Genomic DNA, 26,619 nt, shown 5'->3' on the forward strand with positions numbered 1-26,619 from the left:
GGTGGGCGGAGGGAGCGGGGAGGGAGCGGCGCGGCCCGGCAGCGCCGGCGGGGGCGGGCGGGGGGCGGCCTGTCCCGGCCCGTCCCGTCCCGGGGCGCCCCGGCTTGCCCCGCCATGGGCAGCGGCCCCGGGACGGGCTGGCAGCGGCGCCCCGGCGCGGGGCCGGGGGCGGGCCGAGGGTGCTGTGACCCCCGGCGGGGCCCTGCCCACCCTCCCGGCTCCGGCACCGGCTCCAGCGGCTGAAGTTGCCGAAGTTTGGGTGACTGCGATGTCCCCCGCCCGGCGGGAGCCCTGACAGGCGCTGCCCGCCCCGAGGCCGCCTGGCTTTGTTGGGTTTTTTTGGGTTTATTTCCTTTTCATTACTGTTTTTCTGCCCTCCCGCCGTGGTGGATGGCCCGCGGTGGGCGCCGCTGGCCGCGCCGCCCCAGCCCAGGGAGGATGGTGGCGGCGGTGCTGGCCGGGCTGTCCCTGCTCAGCCTCCTCACCTGCGGCTACCTGGCCTGGGGCAGCCGCCGGGGAGGTGCCGGGGAGGCGCCGGGGAACCTGCTGGGAGAGGAGCCCGCGGCCGGCGCTCCCCGCTCGCAGCCGCACATCATCTTCATCCTGGCCGACGATCAGGGCTTCAGGGACGTGGGGTACCACGGCTCCGAGATCCGGACGCCCACGCTGGACAAGCTGGCTGCCGAAGGGGTCAAGCTGGAGAACTACTATGTCCAGCCCATGTGTACGCCATCCAGAAGCCAACTGATCACTGGAAAGTAAGTTTGCTACTACTTCATCATTCAGCTCTCCAGCCTAAACGCTGTCCCTGTTGGAAAGAGCACGGCATAACCTGGCCGGTTCACTTCTGGGTTATCCTATGGGCAGAAGGTGCTTCTCTGGTTCCCTTAAAACCCTTTAATGGAATGGACTTGTGATAGGTTTGAAATAGCAAAATAAAGCTGTCACCCAGCGAGGCAGGAGGGTTCAGCACTGCAAGCTGCCCCGTGGAGTGCTGGAGCACATTCGTGGTTACAGCATCGCTAACAGACGTGCTGGTTGTCAAGTAACATTGCTACTGCTGAGGAGCCAGCAGCTCCTCTTTGCTGCGTGATTTCCAAGGGACTCAGAGGAGGAGTTGTCTCAGGGAAATGCCAGCCTTACGTTTTTCTCCTCTGTGTTCATTGCACAGGGTCACAGGTCTCACTGACGTCGTCTTGATGTGAGTTCTCTCCAAGGGTTATCCTCAATTTATGAGGTGGTTTCCCAGTGTGTCACATGTGGATGAGCACAGGGAATTCAGGCTCTCTCAGCACCCTCATAGCTGTGGCGTCGCTCTTGTCACTTTGCAGACAATTAGAAACTTTACTCATAAGGCACTAAAATAGGTGTCTCACCTAACTGGTGAAAGCACTGGATGGGTGTCATGTGCTTTGCCTTAAAGTTGTGTTATATTGTGGTCTGTTAACAAAATAATTGCCCAACCTCAGGGCCTTCTTACATCAGAAGGTTAATGAGGATTAAGGGGGGAAGTTTATGCATTTGAACTATAGGAACAATTTCCAAATAGCTCCAAGTGTGGACACATTTACTCTGGAACAAAACTGCCTTGTTTCTGTTTAGCTTAACTCCCTTTGACAGGAACAGGGAACTCTTAAAAGAGCAAAACAAAATGAGAGGAAAAAAGTTTATTTTCTCCTTTCCTGAAGTATAAACAGGAACAAGGCCATGTTAATACTGCTGGTAAAAGAAACACATGTTAAATAACACAAGCAACTGGCCTGGTGTGTTGCATCTCCATATGGTGGAGCTGGAGATAATTCCCAGTCTCGGTCTAGTTCCCAGACTTGCTGGACCAGGGAGATTTGCATGGAGAGCTGACATGTTATCTAGAGAAAGAATTCCACACAGGTTTTTGTTTTGGTTTTATTTTTTTTCTTTGTGCAGACTATGTCTCAGAAGCTATTTCGAGACACCTCCTCACTCATTCACGAGAACAGAGTTGCCCTGTGGCAACTAAAGCAGCAGCTTTCAAGGGAAACGTGTGCCAGGATAGTGTTCAGTGCATCTTGGTTGTCTTTAAAGGCAGGCAGCAGTTGGAGGCCGGGAGCTCTGCCAGCAGCATGTAGCCAGTCAGCTTTCTGAGGATGATGGTTTGGGAAGCAGTGCTTTACAAAGGGAATGTCATGCTGCACAGGAATGACTCACGCAGCAGCTGCAGGAATGGGATGACCGGGTTCCCGTGGAACCAGGGTGCTGCTCTGGCTCTTGGAGGCTGCAGAGATTGTCTAAACATGAAAAAGAATGCAAGTTAAGAATAACTGTAACTCAGTTTAACTATTTTGATCCTTCTTTAAATAAAATAAAAGGTAAGCATGTTCTGAGGAACCCTGCTCTTTTCGTCAGCTTGCCAGGCGGAAATGGTTCTGCAAATCTGCCTGCTTTGGTTTTGGAACCTTTTATAGGAAAAAAGAAATTTGCTTATACTTCATCTTTATTTTCTTAGTCTACTGGTCTGAAGCCCTTAGAGCATTTTTTTAAATGTTGTTGTACATTAGGGAAAACGGAGCTGTAGAGAGAGAGCTATTTTGCGTGGCTGAGAAATCAGGGAAGGATTGGTAAGGGGTTAATAGACTGGGTAGAGTATTCACAAGGCAGGTTCAGAGAATACAGTTTCCATCCTGGCTAAAGATAAATACTTTGATAACTGCTTTTAATGCCTTCTTAGAAGAGGCGTCTCAATTAAAATGCCAGGATTTGGACACCTAATCCAGGACAAGTGCTGTTATTTCTAGAGTTCTTAAACGTGTTAGTTCCAGGCTAACAACCTGCTCATGTGCTGAAGGATCACCTGGATGCTCCACACCTCCCAGTACACATCCAATGCTTAACATAGTACCAAAGAACAGTTTAGGGTGGAAGGGACCTTTAAAGGGTCACCTAGTGCAGCCCCCTGCCATGGGCATGGACACCTTGAGCTAGAACATGTTCCAAACGTTACCTGTTGGATCAGTCAAGTCCAGAGGCACTTGTGTAAATCAGAGGCATGAGGGAGCACTGACTCAGGTTGCTAAGTGGAAGTTAAATTTCAGAGAAGACTTTGAACAGCCCAAATTCTTCACAAGTCTCCAGGCAGCCCCTCCATGGCGTGTGTTATTAAAGAGACCCTTATTTTGGTGGCTGTCCTTTGTGCAAACTAGCACAGGGAAGGAGGCTGGAGGTGATGTGTTAGGAGGAAGAGACAGAATTAGTTTTTTTCCCCTGTGCTGTAGCACACTGTGGCAGCTGGTGAGCTTCTCATCCTGACCACTTCAGATTCCCTGTCTGCTCTCTCACACCCTGTGTGTGAGGCTTTGGCTACTTTCATTCCTTGCTTTCCCACAGTATTGTCACTTTCCCCATTCACTCCATCCAAAACTATTGCTTTTAGGCCACTAGTAGGGCTGGCTTCCATTGCTTTTTATTTTGGGCTTTATTTCTGGGTGTGTGTGTGGGGGGGTGTTGCAGCTGAGCCGAGCCTCAGGAATGGAGAAGAAAGGCGTGAGCCAGTGGGCTGAGGGCCAGTATGATGTGCTGGGGCCATGCAGGGAGGTGAGGGAGCAGCTCTGGGAAGCAGCTGCACAGCTGGGATGGCAGCAGGGAGCTGGGTGACAGGGTGTACTCTGCCTTGGGCAACAGTGGGACACTGCCCGGCCTTTCCGGTGTCCTACTGCTGGACTAAACCTTTGGTCATCGCTGGGCTTGGGTTTGAGTGACATAAATTGTCTCCAGATTAATTGTTTCATGCGATACAGTGTTTTTTGTGGTTGTTTTCTTCTTGAAAGTAACAGGCATGCCTCAAAAACAAAATAATTTGAGCAGAATAGGATACCTGGCTGAAAGCCTATAAGCTTAGATGAACATCTGTTGGGGTAGCTGCCCCAGTTCTATGTAGTGGGTATTATGCAATGTAGTGGTATTTGCTGGAGCAACACTTAATTTAGCAAAGGAATATGATAATTAGTGCTGACTGATAAGAAGGAATCTAGACGTAATATGCTGTAAATTCTTTTGGCATTATTTAGATACCTGCTCCCTCCTCTAGGCTCCCGGTTTTCTGCTATCAGACTTGTAGCCTGGGGACCATGATGTGCACTGGAATCCATCTGGGCCACAGGAAGGTTCCGCATCTATTCTGGAGTAGGGATATCTCTTTGTAGAGTCTGATGCACAGCTGGGGTTACAAATCACTGGGAATCTGAACTCCTTTTCTGAGTCATGGAAGCCCTACACTAATCTCAGGAATGAGCGTTGCACTGTGGATGGAATGCAGAGATGGAAGATGTTGGGAAATGCTGAAAGTCTGGGGAAGTAAATCCTTTTTTCCCCTGGGATAAAATGGAATATTGAGAATTTGCTCATCCAAAGAAAACAGAAATAGATTGTATGATCAGTAAGCATAATCTGAGCGTTGTTGTAATATAAGTACTCGTATCTGTTATCTAATTCAGAAATATCACGCCTTTATAAACATATATATATAGCTATATGTGTTAGGCATATGGCTCTAGGCATCCCTGTGTAGTGATACCTAGTTCAGCATTAAAAATGACAATGTTTGAGCAAACTAAGACTTACTTTGGCAAACAGAAACGGGCTAAGTACTTTGAATTGAAAGCAGTGTAGTTGACTTGAAGCAAACAGAAATCCTTTACTCTGAAGGGTCCGAGTTCTTGGTAAGCCTCCTCTTTCCCTGCCTGCTGGGTGCCTCATGGCCCAGCCTGCAGTTGCAGCAGTGTGTTGATCTGGGAAGGAGCCAGTACAGTGGTGCGTGACTGGGAAGTTACCTGCTGTGCTCTGAGCTGCAGTGAAGGGTCTTGGAGCCTTGATGGGATACTGGGAAGCATATGTAACACTCCATTAGCTATATTCCCTGTTCTGTAGTTAACAAAATATGAGGGCTGTGGAATATCAGCCTTAAGTACTAAGAGGTGACCTGATACTTTATCTGCTCTGGAGTAAAGAGACTTGGCAGTCATCGGTCCAGAGTTTAATTCTGATCGGTGTTTCCATTAAGAACCAGGACGATGAAATAAAATGTTCTGATTAAATGTGCTGGTAAGATAGGAGGGCTTGCCAGCATTAAGGGACTGTGGTGATACTGAAAATCATCTTGACAAATTAGAGACATAATCTGGAAAAAAAGCAGAATTAAAGCCAGCAGGGGTAAATAGTAGATACTCTGCTGAATTCCTGAAGCAGGAAGAACTTTAACAGGCTGAGGATGGTGATCAACTCCTCAGAAAGTATTCCTTTAGAAAAGTAGCTGGAATTATAGTGCATCATGCACTGGGTATGAGGTCAACAATGTCATGCTATAACAAAAAGGGTGAACGTGACATGAGTTCGTGAGAATGTGGGGCCTGGTAGGTCTGTGAAGAGCCCTTCTTCTCCACGGCTGGAGCACTTTTGCCCAAACTTGGGTCATTCTCTAAGAGGCTCATTCTCTAAGAGCAACGTGTGCGTCATTGGACAGTGTCCAGAGAATAGTGATCCGATATCTCAGAGAGATAACTCGGGGGGAAGGATCAGAGTTGTTTAGTCTAAAGAAGAGGAAAATGGGAAGGGACGTGGTAGGTCTCCGGTATTTTAAGAGCTGTGCAGAGAAAGGGCATCGTGTGTGCTCAGTGTCATGATGGGTGGTACAAGAAATGAGGGGCTTTCTGGAGTAGGGAAAACTTCAGGTTAGATCAGAGGGAGAACCTACAAGTGTAAAGATTGTGAAACACTGGAATAGCTGGCTTTGAGAAATGGCTGGGTTTCTCCACCAGCAGTCATTAAGAACAGTATGTCAGGAATGAGATAATGTAGTTGAGTCTGTCTTGGGGAAAAGGGTTGAACTGGATGGTGTCTCCTCCAGCTCGGATTCATCTGTGCCTCCTTTGAAGTACAGATTAACTACAGAAGGCCTTCTGAGGGACAGTGTGAATAAAACACTACTAAATGCCAGAAACTATTTCAGCGTTCACTCTGAGAGAAAATACTGTGTGAAACTTTAATTTCAGTTTTCTCCTAGAAATTCCTTTTTTCTGCATCCTTGTTTTCTCTGGAAATTTTCAAGATTTTTCCCCCTAGGCCTCATAACTCTTGGAGTATGTCATTGTTTATTTCTGCTGACTTCTTTCAGGACCATTTGTGGGACGGCTGCCAAGGATGTTGAGGTATCTTTTTCCATGTTCTTATGTCTTTCACTTAGGATGACGTTGTCCACACATACATATATATGAAGTACGCACAGAGAACAACTAAGTAGTTAAATGCAAGGACTTCTTTTTCTTACTTTGTTCTGCCTCTATTTGCTCTCCTCTGTTCTGTGGAAACTTAGATCCAGGTACTGAGCTGCTCTGGGGTATTAAGCTCTAGGAGGTCTCTCCATAGCACTGTAATTATTAATTGACTGCACAAAGGAGCATGTGCAGAACGGGGCTGGAAAGGAAACTACGTGCAAACAATCAAGATAAAAAGTAGCTCATGGAGGAAGTAGCAAAGTGTAGAACAGATTGTGGTAACTTTTTCTTGCATCACTTTCTGGCAGCCTCTAAGAATATTTTTGATAGTTAAAGTCTGTTGCATGGAGCAAACAGCATTACCTGACATCTATAACTACATAGCGGAATTTGGTTTTTGTTTTTCATTTTCCAATTTATACAAAGTACAGTAAGCTAAAGAAATATAGTTCGAAATAAGTTTTAAAAATCTGTGATTATAAATTATCACTACTCCAAAGAGTTAGTTATAGACTTCTATCCTGTGATTTGGTTTTGTTGTGTGTTTCAACTGTAAAAGAGAAATTCTATTCCATGGAAAAGTTAAGCTTAAAATAATTAAGGGATTTGGCTCTTTCAGCGTTGTTCCTGATACGCATGCTTTGTAATTGATGATAATATTGCTGCCTGTGACAAGAAGTTGAATACTTGAATGAGTGGTGGCAGTGGACTCTGGTTCTAACTTTTTGCTGTTACTCTTCCTTCATGGGACTCTTAAAGTGAATCAGGATGGGAAACTGAGATGGGTATCTGAAAATAAAACTGGAAATGAAAAGATGGGGTTTGCTTTCCTGTTGAAGGATTTAGACCAAATTAAATGGGACAAATTAATGTTTTCATTAAAATACTTTACGTTTCATAGAAAGATTTTCCAGATTAGTGAGCTGAGGGTCAGAAGAAGGGAAAAATCTGTCTACTTTTTTTCTGTCTCTGTGACACTTGTGTGGGGGATAATACCACACCTGGGGCCTTGTCTTCATAATTGTGTGTATCTTAGTTCAGGCTTGGAATTTTTATTGCACTTTTTAAGTCCATCTTTGAGAGTTCCTATTTCCTCCATATTTTTTGCTTGGCTTTGTTTTGATTCATAGTCAGATCTTCTGTTCTCTGGTGAGTCTGCTCCATTCTAGAATGTCTGTTCCAGAAGGAAGGAGGTAATTTTACCAGCCTTTTTTCAATTAATATAAATAGCACAAGGCAAAGAAGATTGTGCCTGTGTGAGTGATCTTGTGTAGGATGTGTTAGCTTTCTCTGTATCAGTAAGCTTATTATCAAAGGTGCCCAATTTATTAGTTTTCTCACTGAAAAGCCAGTAGACCTGGCTGCTGACCTCAGCTTCTCTCTGTACATGTAAATTGGGAGGTTGGAATGCAATAGGAAGAGTTCAGAAGAAAACCAAGACAACCCTAATGGGTAACAAATCTAAAGGATTAATACAAAAGGTGTATTAAAACCATTGAGGTTTGATTAAAATAGCTCTGTGGTCTGTGATGAAATTGCAGAATTTTAAATAGGGAACTTTATTGTACCTGCTGGCTCCTAATAAGAAAGCAGTTAAATATGGTTCATCATTCTAGTTCAACTGCAGTTGTAATATGTTAATTAATGGTGTCAGCTGTCACCTACTTATTAATTCAGGCTGTTATCAGCATCCTATCAAGCTCTAGGTTGGAGGGACAGGGACAGTTGCTAGAGTTGGAAAACAAATCTGGGATAATTAAGTACATTTTAATCTGCTTCAAACACAATTATCTTTTCAAATGCATCTCTGCAGAGACTGTATTAGATAATAAGCATTAAAGTAGACATTATTAATATCACAAGTATGTTGTGGCCCCAGAGCCTTTATTTTCAACTTTGGGGCAGAAAATTCACATATAGAAACCAAACCTATTCCTTTTTTTTCTTACAGTTAAACACCTGGCTAATGAGGATGTTTGTGCCATGGCAGCTGTCTCACTGTCATGGCACTCTGTAAATGCAGGATTCAAACTAAATTACTTTGGCTTTTATTTTACTTTTATTTTTTTAAATTGAAATATTAATTCAGCTCTTTGGAGTACATTTTAATTCCAGTGCATCCTCTTATCAGAATATTAGCTGTTTTCTAGCCAAATCTCTTGTGTCCATTTTCTGATTCAGTCTACTTTTATCTCCATTTATGCATTTTAAAGCATTCCTTCCCTGAAAGAGAATTTTCTCCCATTATGAGATAACGTTCTGTAATTTTTCTTAGCATTTATAGAGCACAAGTGGGTACCAAGGTACTGCTTTAGAGGCGATCTCTGTGATAATAAGCTCTCATGAGAAATGAGTTCCCTTCTGTTTTGAAGAGGGAGAAAATTACGAATTTGAAGAAACACCATAATTTGAGGAAAATGGGAAGCTGAAGAGAGTGGAGAAAATTAGTCTCAGGATAGGGGGAAGCAGTGTAGTATCTTTAGACTAAATATACTCTAATAGACATACTGTTGCCTTACAAAATGTAGCTCTCTGAATGTAATAAACTTTGTCAAAATAATATTTAACATCACATTTTATATATTGAGTTTCAGTTGTCATGGATCAGAGTTGCCAAAGTCATAGAAAACTGGGTTTGAGAGGACCTCTGGAAGTTGCTGAATTAGGTCTCCTGTCATCTTATATCACACAGCAGGGACTTGCTGACTTTATAAACTCTTCCTTATTATTTGTTTCCTCCTGGAAATAAAAAAAAATATTGCCAAGTATTCAAGAAATTGGAATCTTGACTGTTAGGGAGTTCCCTAACTTCACCATGTTGTCAATTTTAGTAAAGAAAACTGTTTTTATGAACCTTTTTATATTTACTATTTTATTTATTTTTCCTTTTAAAGGCCCAACTGCTGTAATTAGTGACTTTGTTAATGACCACAGCATAATGGCAGCTCCTTCCTTAATTGTTCTATGGTCCCATTTTCAAGAGCCTTCAGAGGAAGCTATTTCAGTCTGTTTGCTGATTTCTCTTAAGAGCAGATTTTTTTTACTTTTGTGCATACTTGACTACCATCATTCCACATTAATTCTGATTTGGAGTCTGTTTAATTCTTAATTCTTAAATTATTTTGACAAGTTCTGACTTGTCACGATAAAATTCTTGGTGGAGGAGAGGAAGGAACAACTTACTTCTGTGTTTTTTCTCCCCCTGTAGAAGTACTGTAGGCAAAACTGCAGTATTTGCTGCTTGGTTTACAGCCCTCTCCATTCTTACCAGCTTCTGTTTTCATGTTTCCGTTAAATGTGACCTGGAAGTGCACTGGGGTTTAAAAGCCTGAATTTCAGCTGTTATCTCCTACAATGCCTTGTCTTTACCAGTAAACTGATTTAATGGGATTTTTTAATATATATAGATGTAGCTTTTCCTGGCAGATCCTTAAAGTGCTTTTGAATCTGAAAAACTGTTAACGTCAAGATGATTCTTACTGTTCAACATGTATCCTCCGTGTGCATGAGTCATACCTGCTCACTTTGGTTACAAAAACATTTATTTTGTTACCATTAACCATGGTGAGTCACGGTAATCCAAAATGAAATTTATGGGCTACTCTGCTTTGCTTTTCTTTATAAACAAGAGGCAGCCTGAGATATCTGAAAAGAAAAAAAATAGAGTGGAGCATTTCTGTATTAAATGATTTCGTGTCATAGCTGGGTTTTGGGGGTACTTGGGGGACGTTTCTGCTCCTTAACAAATTATTGATCCTCATAATAAATGTATTTAGGGTCAGAAGCAGGAAGATCAACTCAAGTAGTCGGTCAGACAACCAAGATTTTATTTCCTGACCTTGTGATTGTTTGCCCAGGTTTCGTTCCCCCCAGAAACTCTTCCTGTGGGGTGAGGGTGCCCATCACCCAAGGGGAAAGTGGTGAGCCATCCCTTTCCTCCCCAGTTAACCTGGAGAAAGTTGTCCTGGTTTGTGTTTCTCTGGTAATGTAGGTGTGTGTTTTAGAAAATGAGACTATTTATTAGCTTGACCCGGTTGCCAGTTCCTTCTGAAACCTCCTGTCCTTCTAGGGGAAAACCACAGGAAATTACTCTATCCGTAGTAATACTGGTGCTCTGTGCAACCCTCCCCTCCTGTCCTTCAGGATGCGTCTCTGACCTTTTTCCCACTATCCCCAGAAAACACTCAAGCCTTTCAGGTCATTCCAGAGCTAGTTTTAAACATTTGCAGCCTCCCAAACCTCTTCCAGGCTTTCCTGGATACCAGCCCACCAGGATGTCCTTTTGGAGTCTTCTCTCTGCTTCCAAGGCAAGTCAATTCAGCTGCCAGACTTAAATTCATTCTCTTCATTTTCGCCATTATCCTGTCACCAGCACCAGGCAGAGGAAGAGCCACAAGAAAGCACTGTCTTACCCTGTCCTTTAGTTCTGTAATTCTTCAGGTATTTTTTTGCTGAAGAGCAGCTTCATGTGTCTTTCAGCTACAAACAGAACTGATGTTCCTCTTAATCAGTTACTGGCATGCATAAAGCTTTATATGTGTAAAGAAATAATATTTATACTTGCCTTATCAGAGTATTTTAAAGCTGGATTAATTATAGCTGGTCACAGTTGTAAATGCACTTCAAGGGGTATAAAAGGTAATACTCCTTGCGCAGTTCTAAAAATATTTTAAAACACTTTATAAGCCTGTTGTCAAAGGAGATTCTCTAATAAATGTTTGATTTTGTATCATATAGCTTTCCATCAGCATTACATTTTAAACTGGAAGAGAAGAGGTGATACTATCTGGGAGGAGATGGAACTTTAGAAAGGTTGTGCTGCTCCCGAGAGTGTTTGGAAAAGAAACAAAGCTAAGGCACTTGGAAAGAGTTCAGGGATTTCTAACTAGATATGACATGATATGAGAAGCGACGTGGTATGATATATAGGCAAGATTATTCACCTTTTAAGTTCACCCCTCTTTATTCAAACCAAGCCGCGCTTCCTTGATTTACTCCAAGCCCTGGGATTTAGTTCTCTGCTACTGCCAGCCTGCCCTAGCAGTGCAGGGAAATGTGCTGCACTTGGGTTTGCAGGCTGCTCTGAGAGCAAGGTGTTTCCAGGAAAGCAGATGTTCCTTGTCCGCCCGCAGAGTCCTGGGCTCTGCGGTGGCCTGGCTGCTCTCGGCTCCTGCGGGAGGAACTGTGTGCTTTGGGTACACATTCTCCATGTGCTGCTGGAGAACTGGTGTGTCTCAGCTGAGCTCTGTGGATCCAGTTCTTTTCCTGCACAGCCCTATGGGCTGTGTAGGAGAGAATCCCAGCTGGACTCACTGGATGGTGCTCTCCGGATGGTTCCCTTTATGGCTCCTGAGCTGACTGGCTTGCTGCTGGTCAGTTCAGAAGGGAGGAAACAAACAGGCATTCGCTGCTTTGTGTCCACAGAAGACTTGAGAAAACAAAGTTTTAAGAAATCCTGATAAATTACCTAGTATATGCTTCTTTAGGAAATCATTAAAAAATATTATTTAAGTATGTGGGAATAACTTGTTCCTAAAAACTTTCAACAGAGATGTCCACACTTTCCCCAGTCAGTCTTAGCTGTAATTTGGGTTATATAACTTTTGAACTGTCTAACTTCCATCTTCCCTCCTGCAGTTTAAGCCTCTGATCTCTTGGCAATTTTCAAGTGAAGAACTTACTTCACTACAAAAGGTGATAAATCTCCTGTACATCTCAGTCTGTTACCACATCTCTGCTTTTGCATTCTACAGCCTGCGTAAATTCAGTTCTTTCCATCTTTCCACACAGATCTTGGTTTATATACCTCTGATGGGTCTTAATGTTCTCCTCTGGACTTTTTATATCTGGTCCTATTTTTTATTGAAAAGTGTCATCCGGAACAGGACGCAATGTTCCAGTAAAAGTTAGACCAGTCCTGCCTTGATACTTTGTTCTCAATCCCAAAATTACTAAAATATTTTCACAGTTGAGTAATTGGAAGGCTGCACATTAACTCCTTTACTGGCATGAATTTACCTCAGCAGAAAATCTGGGCAAAGCATCTGTTTATCAAGGAGGGTTTGAGGCTTTTCCACTGCTGATGGGTAGGAAATGTCACAAGAACAACAGATCTTGTACTATTTTTACCAGTTGAGCTGTGATCTGCCAATTAAACCAAGCTGATCATCCTTATGGGCTTGTTCCTGTGAGAACTCCCACGTTCTGTGCAGTGCAGGGCGAGGCGCACACAAGCCACAACATTCCATGGCAGGATAATGGCCAGGTTGGAGCTCTGAACCCTTTCTCAGTGTTTGGGTACGAAGCAAATGCGTTTTCTTTTCCTCTAACAGACGTGGGAAATCTGTGTTTTATTGCCTTACTTAAAGCAGGATGTCATGTGTTCCTTAAGCCCTTGTATAGGTCCCGATAAGACAAAGTTTTTTTTTCACAGCATCAAGCCATTGCTGACTCACCCTCACCTGGGCTACCAGCAAGCCCCAGATCTTCTTTTCTGCAAGAAACTGAGTTAGTGCCATTGATTATTCCACCCCAAAAGCACTACTTTGTGGTTATTGTAAGTGAATTGCCTGCTCTTCCGTTCAGGTTATTCCTCTAATTCAATTTCCTTTTGAATTTCAATTCTCCAGCAGGCAGTGCAGCAGTTTGATGAGTGCAAATTCACAGTCTGAACAGGTAGTGGAATTTAATCTGTATAAATTTCACCTTAAACATATATTCATAACCCCAATGAAAATAATCACTCAAAATGTAATTAGCCCAATTGCTTTTGCTAATTCCTCACAGATGTACTTTAAGAATGAAAAAGCCTGCAGCTTAAATATATTTATTCCAAATTTTTCATTTTACAACTTGAATTTGCCAAATAAGTTTTCTGGGTTGGTTAAAGAAATCATATGGGCATATCATAAAATGGTTTGGGTTGGGAGGGACCTTAAAGCTCATCTCGGTCCACCTACTGCCGTGGGCAGGGACACCTCCCACTATCCCAGGGTGCTCCAAGCCCCGTCCAGCCTGGCCTCGGACACTTCCAGGGATGGGCCGGCCACAGCTTCTCTGGGCAACCTGTGCCAGGGCCTCACCACCCTCACAGTAAAATGTCTTTTTTGTGATGTCTTTTTCAGCCTTGGGCTTTTGGAGTCTTGGGTGTTCGTGTGTTTTGGTTTTGATTTGGTTTTGAGGTGTTCTGCTCTCCCTTCTCTGTGTTTCTGGTTCATCAAACAAAATAATGATCTCGAGTTTTGGCGTTCCAATGTCAAATGACCCGTGCCATTGTCCATGCATCCTGCTCTGCTGGAGTGTTACTGGATGTCATCTGCAGGTATTAAATACGGATAAGAATAGGTTGATTGTTCCATCTTCATTTGTTTCGGTATTTCTCAGAAGAAATGAGGCAGGCAGTTTCCCAAATGAGCAGACAGAGCCTTCTCTGTAGCCATGGTGTTGTGTGAGGCCAGCAGGACAAGACTGGAACAAGCTGGGAATCCAGGCTGTCCTGATCTGAATCTTGATTGTGGACCTGGGACAGTGAGCAAGGAAGGATTTGTCTTTTACAAGTTGTAAAAGATGAAGTTGCTGGATTATATTTCATCACAAAAAATGGTCTATGTTGCAGATCAGGCTGCTGGTAAGTCATGTGCAGGGCCAGAAAATTAATAGGCAGGTACAGCTCCTGTATTCAAAAACACAAGGGCATTTGTGCTCTTTAAAATTCTTATTTCTCTGCTGAGCAAATACCAATTTCATGAATTAATGGACATTGACATACAAAGACAGTTTCTTAAAAGATCATTTGAAGCTTTCAGGTCTTTTGGGGTAGATATCTGGTGTTTAACATCAAGGACATTTCCTACAAAATTACTGCTGGGGCTTCACTAGGTTTTAAAGATTAGAGATGACCAATTAGGCGCGCTCCAGGTGTTTCCTCTGCTATAGGTAATACTGGTTTTTATTAGAATTATGACCTTTATTCGCTTTTGAATCATGTCCAGCAGAACTGAATTGTCACTCATTATCAGTGAACTGGATTTTGGTTTTGGGAATAAACCATGCGTGCTCTTATTTGTGCATAAGAGTTTCTTCCTTGCCAAAAAACCAGGGATTATGATGAAGAAGGGAGAAAAATAGTTCCTTACTAGAATAAAACATAAAAGATCATATATAAAAAAAATTTGCCAGTTTCTTTTTATAAACTGGTGTTACTGGGGAGGGCAAGGTCTGTTGCTCAGCCATTCTTCTGTGGAAAGTAAATTTGCTGTCCCACTTGAACTCAGTCTTCTGGCAACCAATGTGCATGGCCAGAGTAGTTGGCTTTAAAAAAACACAGCAAAAGTGTACAAAGAAAACCCCCACCCTTGTCTAGCCTAATTCCCTTGGCTTGCACGAGAGAAATTTTGAATTTAGCAAATGGAACAAGTGTGCTCCCAGCCTGCTCTGTTTGGGAGTGGATGACAAATTGTGTCAAAACAGTCCTGTGTATTGGAATTGGATCCTGGACATTTTTGAAGAAACACTTGCAAATATTACCACTCTGCAAAAGTGTCTGAAACAGGTGGTGCTGGTACAACACTGGCCAAGCAGGAATGGAATTAAAATATTTCCCCTCCGCCGTCTGCTCGAGGCTTATCAGCTGCTGATGCCATAGAGAAACTCGGTCTGTCTGTAGTGCCCTCATCCAAACTGAAAATATTTTCTTGTGCAAACACTATTTAAAGAAATCTTTCAGCAACTTGGGCTTTCACAGCAATGCTTCAATTGCAGTCAGTTTGTCTCCCCACAAAACTCAGCATAAATAAAGACTTATTTCAGTGGTTCTTGCATAATTTAAATTTTTTAAAATTATTATTTTATTTTCTTCTTTTTGCCAAAGACAGCCAGGGACTGTACTTCATCTGCCACCCTGTGCTGGGTGATTGTATGTAACCTGTGTGGGAAAGCGTGCTCCATGTTTTCCTCTGCCTTTCTATTCTGTCAAGCCAGTGATGCTCCATCAGCATCAGGGACTAGGAATGTAACATGCTTAGTGTCCCTGACCATGGTGGCCCTGGCATGCCAGGGGCATTGGAACCAGGTAATCTTTAAGGTCCCTTCCACCCCAAAACATTCTGTGATTCCATGATTCTAGTTCTGTGATTTTCCATTAGTGTATTTTTACATTGGTACATCTTTAATTTGTTACCTAGATGCACCTAAATTTAGGAGCCAGTGATGCCCGTATTTACAAGATTTTATTTAATACACATGGTTTTGCCATGGTTAAACCAGAAATAATTCATTAAACACAGAATGTCATTCCCTTGAATCTATAATTTGATATACCACGGAGAAATAAAAGTGTGGATTTTCTTGAATAACTTGCTTAGTTAAATAAATCTAAATAAACCCAGACAGTTCACTTAGGTAAGGAGTAGGTGCTTGAAGGCAGGAAATACATGGAAGACAGAGAAGTGCACCCGCAGCAAGACAGGAAATCCTAAACGCAGCTGAACTGTGTGTTCCTTGTCGTTTTCTGTCCCCTGTTGGGATTGTGTCCATGTGGTACAACTGGAGATTGGCATAGCAGGGAACATGACAGGGAGAGAACAGATTGCTTCCCTTCACTGCAGTAGAGGATTTAACCTATTTATGGCACTTGGGTGTTAGTGCCGAAAAAACCAAGCATGCCCAGGCTGTGTGTTTGCTGATACCGCTTGTTCTGAATTCACACCTCATCAATTCATTATTTAAGGAAGTGAGGGAAGAGAGAAACCATGTCTTAATTGGGGTGGGTGGATGATAGTGCCAGGCAAGCAAGAGGCCAACCTGGGCCTGAGCCAACAGCAAAAGTTCTTCTGGGAAGGAGAACATGATTCTATAACTGTGATTGTCACCGTGAACACGGAGGAAGACCCTGAGCCATGGACACTGCAGCTTCTTGGGTCTTAAAGTCTTTTTTGCTACTTCACCTGTTAGCTTGCTTTAGGGTGGAAAACTGCAATGTACAGGCATAGTGTTTAATTTCTGTCATTTCTCTTCAAGAAAATAAACTACCTGCAAGTACTGAAAGGCCATCAACGGCTTTTTAAAAAGCTGCTGAAACCATGGTCATAATTGGGAAGAATTTTGAAGGAGGAGTTACTAGGGTGGGAGAAGTGGAATTTTTTAAGCACATTCCTGAGGGAGTGAGTGGGAGAAATCATTCTGTCTGCTGAGAGCATGAAATAATGTGTGTATTTTGGGGGTTTATTAGAAGGCAAAGTGTGCTTCGTGTGATTCCATTTGTTTAGCTACTTAATTCAAATCTGTCTCTTCCATCTATAGCTAATCAAGAGCTCCATAGTAGTCAGGCACTTGAAAATTTTAACCATTGTCAGATTGCTGTTTTGTTGCATTTTCTTGTCTCAATAACACACCTTGGAAACTGCAGATTTGAGGAGAGAATGAGAATTTTCTTCTCTTTTTTTTCCTCCCAAGAGAAGGTGGGGAAATAAGAAAAATGTTTTTTTTCAGCTAGAAAAGCAAAAGAAAAACAAGTGGATGGGCAGGATACAAAGCTTTTTATTTTGTTGGCTCCAGTATTGTGTTTCTTACCAGCAGAATATCTGCAGCTGTATTAGCTGTATTAGCTATATTATTACCTATAATATAGGTGATAATAGGGCTTGGATGGTCTTGGAGCAACCTGCTCTGGTGGAAGGTTCCCTGTCCATGGCACAGAGCTTGCAACTGGATAAGCTTTAAGGCCCCTCCAACCTAAATCATTCCGTGATTCCGTGGCCCCAGTAGGGAACCCCAGTGACCCAGAGAGGCTTTTATTCCAGCACATAAAATCTTTAAATGTGGCTGATGCAAAGGATATTTATAGGCTCAAAAGGAATACTGATGAGAGTTTTTTTCCAGAGCAAATGAAATAAAAAGGAGGTTTGTCCACAAGCAAGTGCTCTAAATCATGGTGAAGCTAACATCTTAATTCTGAGTCCAACTGGGAAAGAGTTGAAATAGCAATTTCAGACTCTGTACTGGGAATGCAGGTAATCTCAGAAGAAAAGGAGGTATTTCCTTGTCAAACCAATCCTTCCAGCTTAGATCCTAGAATTGCAATTGGCTGTATTTTCGAGCATGGGGTTTCATCCTTCATCTCACAGGAATGAGAATGAAGAGAGATGAGAAGAAGTGGAGGGGAAAGGAAAAAACCAAACAAAGGCGCTTTTCCTGAACTGGAAGAGTTTGGAGGATTCTAGAAAATGTAGTCAATGCAGGGCTATTTAGCAGCGTGGGACTGGGATAGTTCCATGGGCTGTGTTAAATGTCTTGCATTAGATGTTTACTTTTCCATAATACTAGGAAATCTTGTGCACTTTATGAAGCACCAGATGTTAGCCTCAGCTTGCCTTGGAACAACCTGGCTATCACTGGCACCTTGAGATAATTCCAGATGTGCAGTAAGATCCATAGACATACCTAGCCATTATTTTGCTGGTGAAAATCAGGATTTATGTTACTCCACACTGAAAGAGGAGCTGTTCTTCCCTTTTTCCTTTTCTTATTTTTTGTTTGGGGGTGGCTAACTAAAGGCGTATGAAGAATGAACTAAGAGCTGTGTGCACTTTATGCCTTTAATATATCAGAATACCAATGTCTCCAGCAACCTCGCTATTAACATTAAGTGGAAATTTATAGTCCTTGGAGTTGACTTGTAGCATTGGCAACAAACAGAATTACTGTTGTGGGGTTTATGTTGGGTTTTATTTGACAGCCCAGGATGATGCATTTCTCAAAGCACTTGAGATGCAATTTCAGAGAGGCAAATGAGAATCAGTCAATGGGTCAGAGCAACACAGTTCAAAGGCCTATAGTTCATAAAATATTTATGTGCTGTTATAAAAGTAAAGAGGAAAGGGAGCTTATGTAACATACCAAAAAATGAAGAGCCAGCAGAAAACTTCCTCTCCCATCCCACAACTGAACTGAGCTTACATATTTCCGGAGAAAGTGTATCCAGCCATGGCTTTTCCACAGCTATCCCAGGATGTCTGCCATTTCAAATCCACTAATTCAGTTTTTTGCTATTCTATTGTTCCAGATGGGTGCATCATGTCGAAGCTATGCTCACTGTGACCAACTGCAGAAAACTAGTTTGCCACAGGATTTTGTTGTCGGGTTCTTTTTGCTACAGTAATGTAATTTGCAAGGGAAAAGGGGAAGGAGGAGAGTGACATCAGAAAATATACTGGATTGTTTAAATTTGAATGATGTTTCAAAGAAAATCACCCCAAAACACCACAACCCCCCCCCAGCAGAAAAAAAAAATCTGAACTTCCAGGCAATAAAAACCTGAGAGGAAATTTTGTTGTCTGTTAGCTGGCTCATGGTGTCCTTTACACTGTCGTTGGATATGGTCATTCAGATTTTTTAATTTATCTGGATTTTTAGATAAGTGTCTTATTTGGTTTTAAAATACTGATCTTATATTGGCTCTATGTCTAAAATACTATGGACTGAAAGTTCTAGAGGAAAATGTAAAAAAAAAATAATGAAAGGCTTAATTTAAACTTTTGGGTAATGGTACTCACTGGAGAAAGCCCTGTTGGAATCACTAAGTTCCACTTTGATTCTAATGTGGTTTTTATGGATTTTTCATCTTTCCCTTCTTTCTTTCATCTCCTTTCTCCCTAGCGTGGTGCGGCAGTCACCATCCTTACTGGGAGACGTGGCTGCATTTCCCCCAGGTGGCCATCAGCACTGCTTCCCTCTTGATGAAGTAGATTATATGAGAAATTCGGGAGAAACTTCCAGGTCAGAGCCAGAATGCATATTTAACCCAGAATCTTAGCTCCCAAGGAATGCAAGCAGAGGCTTTGTAGACCTTTTGCTGCTCTCCCATTCTGCTGCTGCTGACTCTTTAGCCACCTCCCCTGCATTTTAATTTTGAACACACAGGCTTAAGCCTGGGTTTGAGAATCAGATGCTTGACTTTAACACAATAGCAAAGAAGTCGGTCCTGCAGTTTATCGAGCATGGCTCACGAAAAGCTGGGCATGAAATGGACTGTTGAGGAATTTTGCAGTCACGCAACCAGATTACCAGAATTCAGAATATATTAAGTGCTGAATATTGAACAAGCCAACTGGGAGAGTTTGTGAAGAACCAGGGCAGCGTGGTTAAGTTGCAGGGGCGCGTTGGTAGAACAAGTTGAAAATGTGTTTTATAGTGTGCACCCACTCCTGTGAGAAACCTGGTGAGGTGATCTGCCAGTGCTCTGACAATATTTGCAAATTTGGCAATGACTTACTGTGTATAAATTGTACAACTGTACACAGGGATGTTGATTTATGTTTGGTGGGACAAGTTATACACTGCTGTCACAAATGGGACAATAGAGATAAGAATGTTGTCACCCAGTGAGCTGACAGGCTCCTTGGAGGGTTCTCAGCTTCCTCTGGCTCCTTGTCTCCTGTGTGACCCATTGGAGCTACACCCCGCAGATTTGTTTAGGGAATGGCAAAGTCTCCTGCAGACAAAGCTGAGCAGATGTGATGTAGTTCCAGCAGTGTTCCTGACATGTTCCCATGCCCTGAACACAGACACTGCTCTGTGGTGGTGTCACCACTCGTCACCTCTCTGTGGTGTGGCAGCACAGATGCTGCTACACAATGTCAGCAAATTGCTGTGGGGCTCATTTGTTCCTCCCTTAACCCTCCTGTCTCCTGAAGAGGAAAGAAATATTTAGCTTCCTCACTCAAGACAGATGCAAAGCATGCCTGATTCTTATCTCTTCTCCTTCCCACTTTTCTCTTTACAATCCCCACAATTTCCGAATTTCTATCCCCATGTTGAAAATAACGAGAACAGATTCTAAATGATGATGCTTTGTTTGGCAGTACACCATTTTGTTAATTTTGATGTTATTGCCAGGATTATTAACCACTGAAATCCATAATTTCACAACCTGGACAGGACATAAGTGATTTGGAAGCCACAAGTTACTTGCCACTGATTGAGTAATGTTCCACATAGTTAATTGTGCTTCAGAAGGATGGATGGGTTATGATCTTGCTGTCATGTTTTCCAACTAATGCTTGGCTCCCTCCAGAAGCCCTGGGGTTGGAGACCAAATATGTAGGAGCTGCTTTTCTGTGATGATGATAATTGTAGTTTGGCACCTCTGAGAAAACAGAGCATGTCCTTTTCATCTTGAAGGACCAGATTTTTTTTAAGGGAAGCTTAATAATGCAGATAGGGAATCAGTGGTCTTTTGTTAGTTCCTGTAACTTTTATTGATTTCATGGAGATTTAGGGACCTTTTTGAGAATCCCTATTTGTGTCTTTAGCTGTAAAAAATACAGAGTGATTTCTAAAATTCCTTTGGAAGTGCGCTTAAACATTAGTTCAAGAACAGCCAGTTGTTTAAATCCATCCCATTCAAGAAAGCTCATATGTCTGCAAGGAATTTAAGCAGGTGTAGAAGCTCTATCCATACAAAGGGATCTTCGCAAGTCAGAGCTCTGTAGCTGTTTAATGAATCACACACTGATAAATGCTAAATGTGTTTCCCTTTCTCCTGAACAACTAGTGTTTCTCAAAGAATCAGAATTTTATTTTTAATCTTTAAAGTGTAATCTTCATTTTCCAGGGGGTGTTTGTCCTTAAATCCCTTCTCACAGGGTATGTGATGCTGATATCACTCTATTAAATACATGTTTTCAGACGGGGGGGAGAGAGCCCCACAGAAGGCAGCATACGGTGCTGATGTTATCTCTACCTAGGTTCCATTAATGTGTTAGGAGCTGTTGGATATGTTGAGCACACACTGCCAAAACTTTGTGTGTGTCCCATTTACACCTCACTTACTCTTACCCAGCTCACTCCATTACATGAGTCATTTTTGTGGTATTTTGTCTGGGATCAAAATCACCTACTAGCATCTTAAATAAGGCACAGCTTCATTAATACATTAACATTTTATAGCAAATATTTTATTTACGCTTTGTCTGCTTTTATACATAGTTGCTAGACATGTAAGAGACTCTGTTTCTAGATTTTTGTTGGACCAGCAGCGAGAGGGCACCTGTTTCCATTCCCTCCTCTATTTTATGCTCCGTTTTATTTCCAGGGATGTTGCACCACAGCCCCAGTTCCTGTGAGGCTTTTGGACACTGCCTCAATGCAAGCAGCAAAGCAAGATGTGAGTGAGGAGCAGTGTGAATGAGAGTAAGGAGAGATTAGGGAGTGCGGCAGTGACATCCAAGAGAGCACTACTTGTTTTGCTAAGCCGGATTTAGGAGGGAAATAAAAAAGCATTTTTCCAAATCTCTTCATTATTCATTGCACAGTGGCCTAGAAACAGATGTGCTGTTAACCTCTGTCCCATATTAACTCCAGTTTGTTCCCTTCTCTGCTGTGGGAGGCTGAGGGAGAGGGAGAAATGCAGCAGGGTGGTGCGAGGGGGCTTCGCACTGTCCGTGCCATGGTGTCTTGCAACCATCAAATGTGACACGGAGAGTTCTCCAATTCCATTGCATTGCTGCTCCACAGAGCAGCCTTACATTTCTCCTAGCCCTTGCCTAATTTGGGCAGGGGGCAAAGGTAGCAACTCAAATCCATTGCTTCAGGAGCAGAGACCTCCCTGTGATGTACCACAGAGCTTCATCAAGTACCGTTAGTGACGGGACAAGAGGGAGGGGCCTCAAGTGGTGCTGAGGGGAGGCTTAGGTTGGATAGTAGGAGAAATTTCTTCACCCAAAGGATTGTCAGGCTCTGGAACCACCTGAAGCTCAAGTCACCACCCCTGAGAGATTTAAAAGACATGTAGATGTGGCACTCAGGGACATGGTTTAGTGGTGGAATTGGCATTTTCAGGTCACTGGTTGGACTCAATCCTAGAGGTCTTTTCCAACCATGGGTTGTAGTGAGCTGGTCACGTACCTCCTGAAGTTGCTTTGTTCCTTTTGAGTTCCAACGTATGGTGCTTTGAATGCAGACATTTTACTTCACTTTTTAATGCTGTACTATACAGTGTGTACTATCTCTGATGTGGTAGTTAAAAATTGTCACAGAACTGACTGACAGCCCTGCAACGCTGCTCTCCACTCTTTCTCCTTGTGCTACAACAGCACACCTACATCCACTCAGATACTGGCAGTGAAAGCAGTTCTTTTCTATGTGGAATCTCCCCTGTGAGTAAACAAAGATGTTCCATTTCCCCATGTTGTCAGTCAAGAACCTGTCATCTGGGACCCAGGTTAATGCAATACCTCATTATCTTAATCCATTATTTCTTTAGAAACCGTACACAGTGCATTTGTCTCGATCAAAACCGAACTTGCATGTTGTGGTCAGTTCTGAGAAAGGGATTTTAATATATTTCTCAGGTGAATCAGGCAGTAGAAAGAAAATCCAGTAGCCAGCAATATGTGACAGAACTCATACATAACTGCTGGCAATCACTGTAAATAAGTAGGTGCCTGTAAGCACTGTATTTTAACAGGTCCAGTTACAAACTGGTTTAGCATCAGGGTGAGGCTCATTTGCATCCTGCCACATCTTCTATCAGGACTAAAAAGCCCATTTTGAGCTTTAGCTGTGTTGTGCGACAGACATAGCTCCATTCCTGCTCAAAGGGATGAGCAACACAAAAAACTCAGAAACTGGTATCAAAGTGTCAGAAGGACAAAAGAACTGGAGGTCAGTGGGGATGCTCAGGCTGAAAACTGTGCAGAACCCAGAAGACAGCATCTCTTGGCTCCCAGCCCTCCCTCCCTTTCAAGGCAATGTTATTCCTCTTCCTAATGATTCAGTGCCACTGCTGTTGCTAGAACGTGTCAGCCCAGAAAACCAGCAATATTGTTGAAGAGTCAAAATGGGTCTTTTTTTGTCCCCATAAAGCTGTTCTTCATATTATCAGGGCTGTAGCTTTTCTGGGAAAATTACTCTGGGGTGCCATGAAGAAATTGTGGGTGGTGTCTGTCTCAGGATACCTGTAGGGACAGCAGTAATGGGCATCACTCTCTCGCTGCCAAGAACGAGACCTTAAACAAGAGGGGTCTGTGTGGGCACTGCAGACTCTGTAAAACTTAAACTTAGGTTGCTTAAGTGAATGACACACTCAGTACTGAGTAACACCTTATCATTTCATATGCAGCAGAATCAAATGCCACTGGTTGAAATGCATAATTAAACTCTAAAGACCTACACCAGGTATCCTGCTGTCTTGGTTTGCTGTGCGATACACCAGGGATGAAGGAAGAGATAATAATTTCCTTTTGATGCACATGTACACGTTTTAAAATGATGTTATGTGATAGAATGCATTAAGTGAGAACAAATAGAATAACAAAGTTGAGATGAAACAGAAATAATCATCCACAAATATTTCTTAATTAATCAGCATTTCCCAATGAACCTCCACATGAAAAAAAGGAGTTTGATGCATTAATTCATAGACTCATTTTGATACTTTGATGACTCTGAGCAAAAATTTATGTAGAAGCGTATTCAGTTGAAATTGATGGAATTATCCTTTTATTTAAATCGGTACATATTGATTAAGGGGTGCAGAATCTGTTCTCTGTCCTGTAATAGAATCTTGGAGACAGTTGAGCTTGAGAGCAGCATCTCACAGAGCTGGATAATATTTCTATTATCAATACTAAAGGGAGGCTGTGGGTGTTACCACTTGATCATCATACTCTCACAATAATAATTTATCTCTCATTTTAAATTGCTGTCTTTAAAACTTATCCAAGGATTCAAAAGAAACTGAATGGCCTGTGATACACTTACGCTCACTAAAGAAGTGGAACTACGATGTTCTCCAATGTCACACTCAGAAATGGTGTGTTTATGTAGTTGTTCAGTGGTTAATAAAAAATCACAGCTGTCACACAGCTTGCATCTTGTGAAGGTATCTAAAACACTTCAGATGGCTCTGAAGCATGAAGAACATAGTCCTAATTTTTTTTTCAATGTCATGATGTTCTTTGATTATAAAGCAATTAACTCTCTCAAATGATGCCATATAAGCCCATCATGTGGTAGTTGTTAACCTGTATTTTACATCTTGTCATTGTGCCCTCAGTCGTCCTTGCTGTCAATTCAAGGTCATTTTACAGCATTTGGGTTGATACAGGCTCTAAGTGCTGGATGTATGAATAATAGATAAGGACAGTTTTAATTCAGAAATGGTACTAAATGCTCAAAATGAGTACTTTAATTAGAGAGTAATGTAAGACAATAACTGTTTGGCTGCTACCTTAAGGGCTGCCATCAAGTATGCCATTTTTATGAGAGATGTCTTCTTATGAAAGGCAACCATATAATAAATATCTTTCACATCCCTTAGGTGCAGTCACTGAATAAATTCTTCCTGTATGAAGATGAACCAGCTTTCCTAAACTGTCACAGAATTAGGTGGAAAATATTTCACACATGTACATGGCAGGTTTTTATTTTCGGTCACATAAAAACGCCTGTGTTATTAGCAATTAATATATTCTTTTAGACAGAATGAGACACCTTGAAGTTTTGCCCTGTCTGTAACAGTGACTAATCTGGGATGTTAGGAGACTCTGGCGCGCTGTTCTCCCCAGCACAGCAGAGAGCAGAGGCTGGAATGAAGGCATCTCTGCTTTACAAACTGGTATGTGCCGTGTCCCTGTCCAGCAGGCATGCTGGTCCTGCTCCAGCCTCACTTTGGGAGTACCCGAGGGGGGGATTCTTCAGCGTGCACTTTTTAAACTCCATTTATCTCCTTTTCCTCTGTTTTTTTCTCCTGCAAAAATGACCAAAGCAGGACTAAAAATTCATCTCTAACTAATCACAGAGTCGTTTTAGGTTTCTTTCCCTTGTAACGTGGTGATTAGGTGTCATATCCGCTGGGATCTGTTGTTGCTGAGAGCCCAGAATTTGGTGGTGAGGTCTGAATTTGTGGTTGGCATGCAAAGCATTTAGTCGAATTGTTTTCTTTCCATGTCACTCCCATGTAGACATGAAACCGCGAGCACCGATTATGCAATCACACATTTTCCCCCTTTTTCCTAAATGAATTACAGTGATAAAGCTGGAAACGTTGGGCTCTGTTTCCACAGCTGCAGCAAACTGGGAGCAAAAAAAACAATAGCTGCATATACACATGTGCGTTCCAGCTGCTGCCAGTTCCCACATTCTCCCTTATCCTTGCTGTCCTCCCATTGGAGCAGATAAATTGCCTCAGTGATAGGAAAGGTCAGTAGCAGATAGGCTGCCAGTTTAATAATGTTTTGTAGAAAATCGGAATTAGTGTATGAAAATACTAATTGTAGCTTAATGTGGAGGGTGATTTAAAGTTCAAGCTTCTGGAACCAGGCAGAGTAACCCCAAGGAAATGCAGATGAAGGTTTCTGTTTCTTTTCCCTCCCAGCTTGGTCCCGTAGTCAGATATTTTTCCTTTAAAGCTCACAACTCTGGAGACAACAGTTGCTTTCCCACTGTTCGCTGAGCTCTGCCTCACTCCTGGGGTGCCAGTTGCATCTGCAGGAGTTGGGAAGATAAAAGAGAGGGGATCTGGTGCATATCCTGGAGATGCAAAGTTGTTGAAATATAGAGCTATGGAGAACAGCATTTTGTGGCGTGGCTCCCCAGTTTCCAAGCATTTCTCGGTGTCAGGTGATAAAAATCCCTTTCACAGGATAAATAATATTGGGGTGTAAGGACATTATTTAAATGACCAAATGGCAGCGCTGGTGTGAGATCAGAATTTTGAAATGATTCTGGGGTTGAGTTCATTTTGAGATCAAAATCCAAATCGCATTTGGTTAAACAAGGATACATCAACTCCTGTGGGTCCTTGGGAAAAGGTCATGGAACAAAACTGGTAACATTATTACTCTGCAAGTAAATTGCTACTTTATTTTTCTTTTCCTGAATTTGATGGAAGAGCCTTAACTGATTTAAAACGACAATGAAAAACTTGAAAGTAGGGCAAGATACAGAATCTTCCAAATGACATATTTGCAATAGCATTGCCAGAGTGATAAAACAGTAAATAATGTGAGTTAGATTTTTTTATGTAAACACTTGGTTTAGAAGTAGATACTTCTTCTGCTCTGATTTATAAGCACATAAAAATTCAAGGGATAGAGCTGAGGATGAAATGAGTGTGTGTGTATGTCTGAGTGAACACTTCAGGTTTGATTTGTGTGGGCTGACACAGTGAAAGTCTGTGAAGGTTTGGAGTTTGCATTTAGTCTTTAATGTTGCATTTTCTTCTCTGATCCATTTACACTCATAACCCACCTTCACCAAAATTCCCAAGTCATCAGCCAGAAGATAAAAATGGTTAAGTGATAGATAATGAATGATAGATTCAATATAGAAAACTGTCTTTTTCTGCTATTTTTGAAAGCTGAACTATGCACTT

The 26,619-nt window shown here is 42.3% G+C and overlaps 1 protein-coding gene across 2 annotated transcripts in view; it reads left to right on the top strand.

Annotated features, from left to right (window-relative positions):
- ARSJ (arylsulfatase family member J) overlaps positions 1-26,619 on the top strand; it is a 50,704-nt gene that overhangs the window by 16,098 nt on the left and 7,987 nt on the right. Inside the window, exon 1 of one of the 2 annotated variants that reach the window (XM_032109974.1) lies at positions 181-758. The exons of the other annotated variant lie outside the window; for it this stretch is intronic. Coding sequence (XP_031965865.1) covers positions 391-758 — 368 coding nt within the window. The 5' untranslated portion in view covers positions 181-390. Of the gene's footprint in view, positions 1-180; positions 759-26,619 lie in introns of those variants that run through there. 2 annotated transcript variants of the gene reach the window in all.

Source organism: Corvus moneduloides, chromosome 5 (assembly GCF_009650955.1).
Source record: "Corvus moneduloides isolate bCorMon1 chromosome 5, bCorMon1.pri, whole genome shotgun sequence".
In the NCBI taxonomy this organism is placed as follows: Eukaryota; Metazoa; Chordata; class Aves; order Passeriformes; family Corvidae; genus Corvus; species Corvus moneduloides.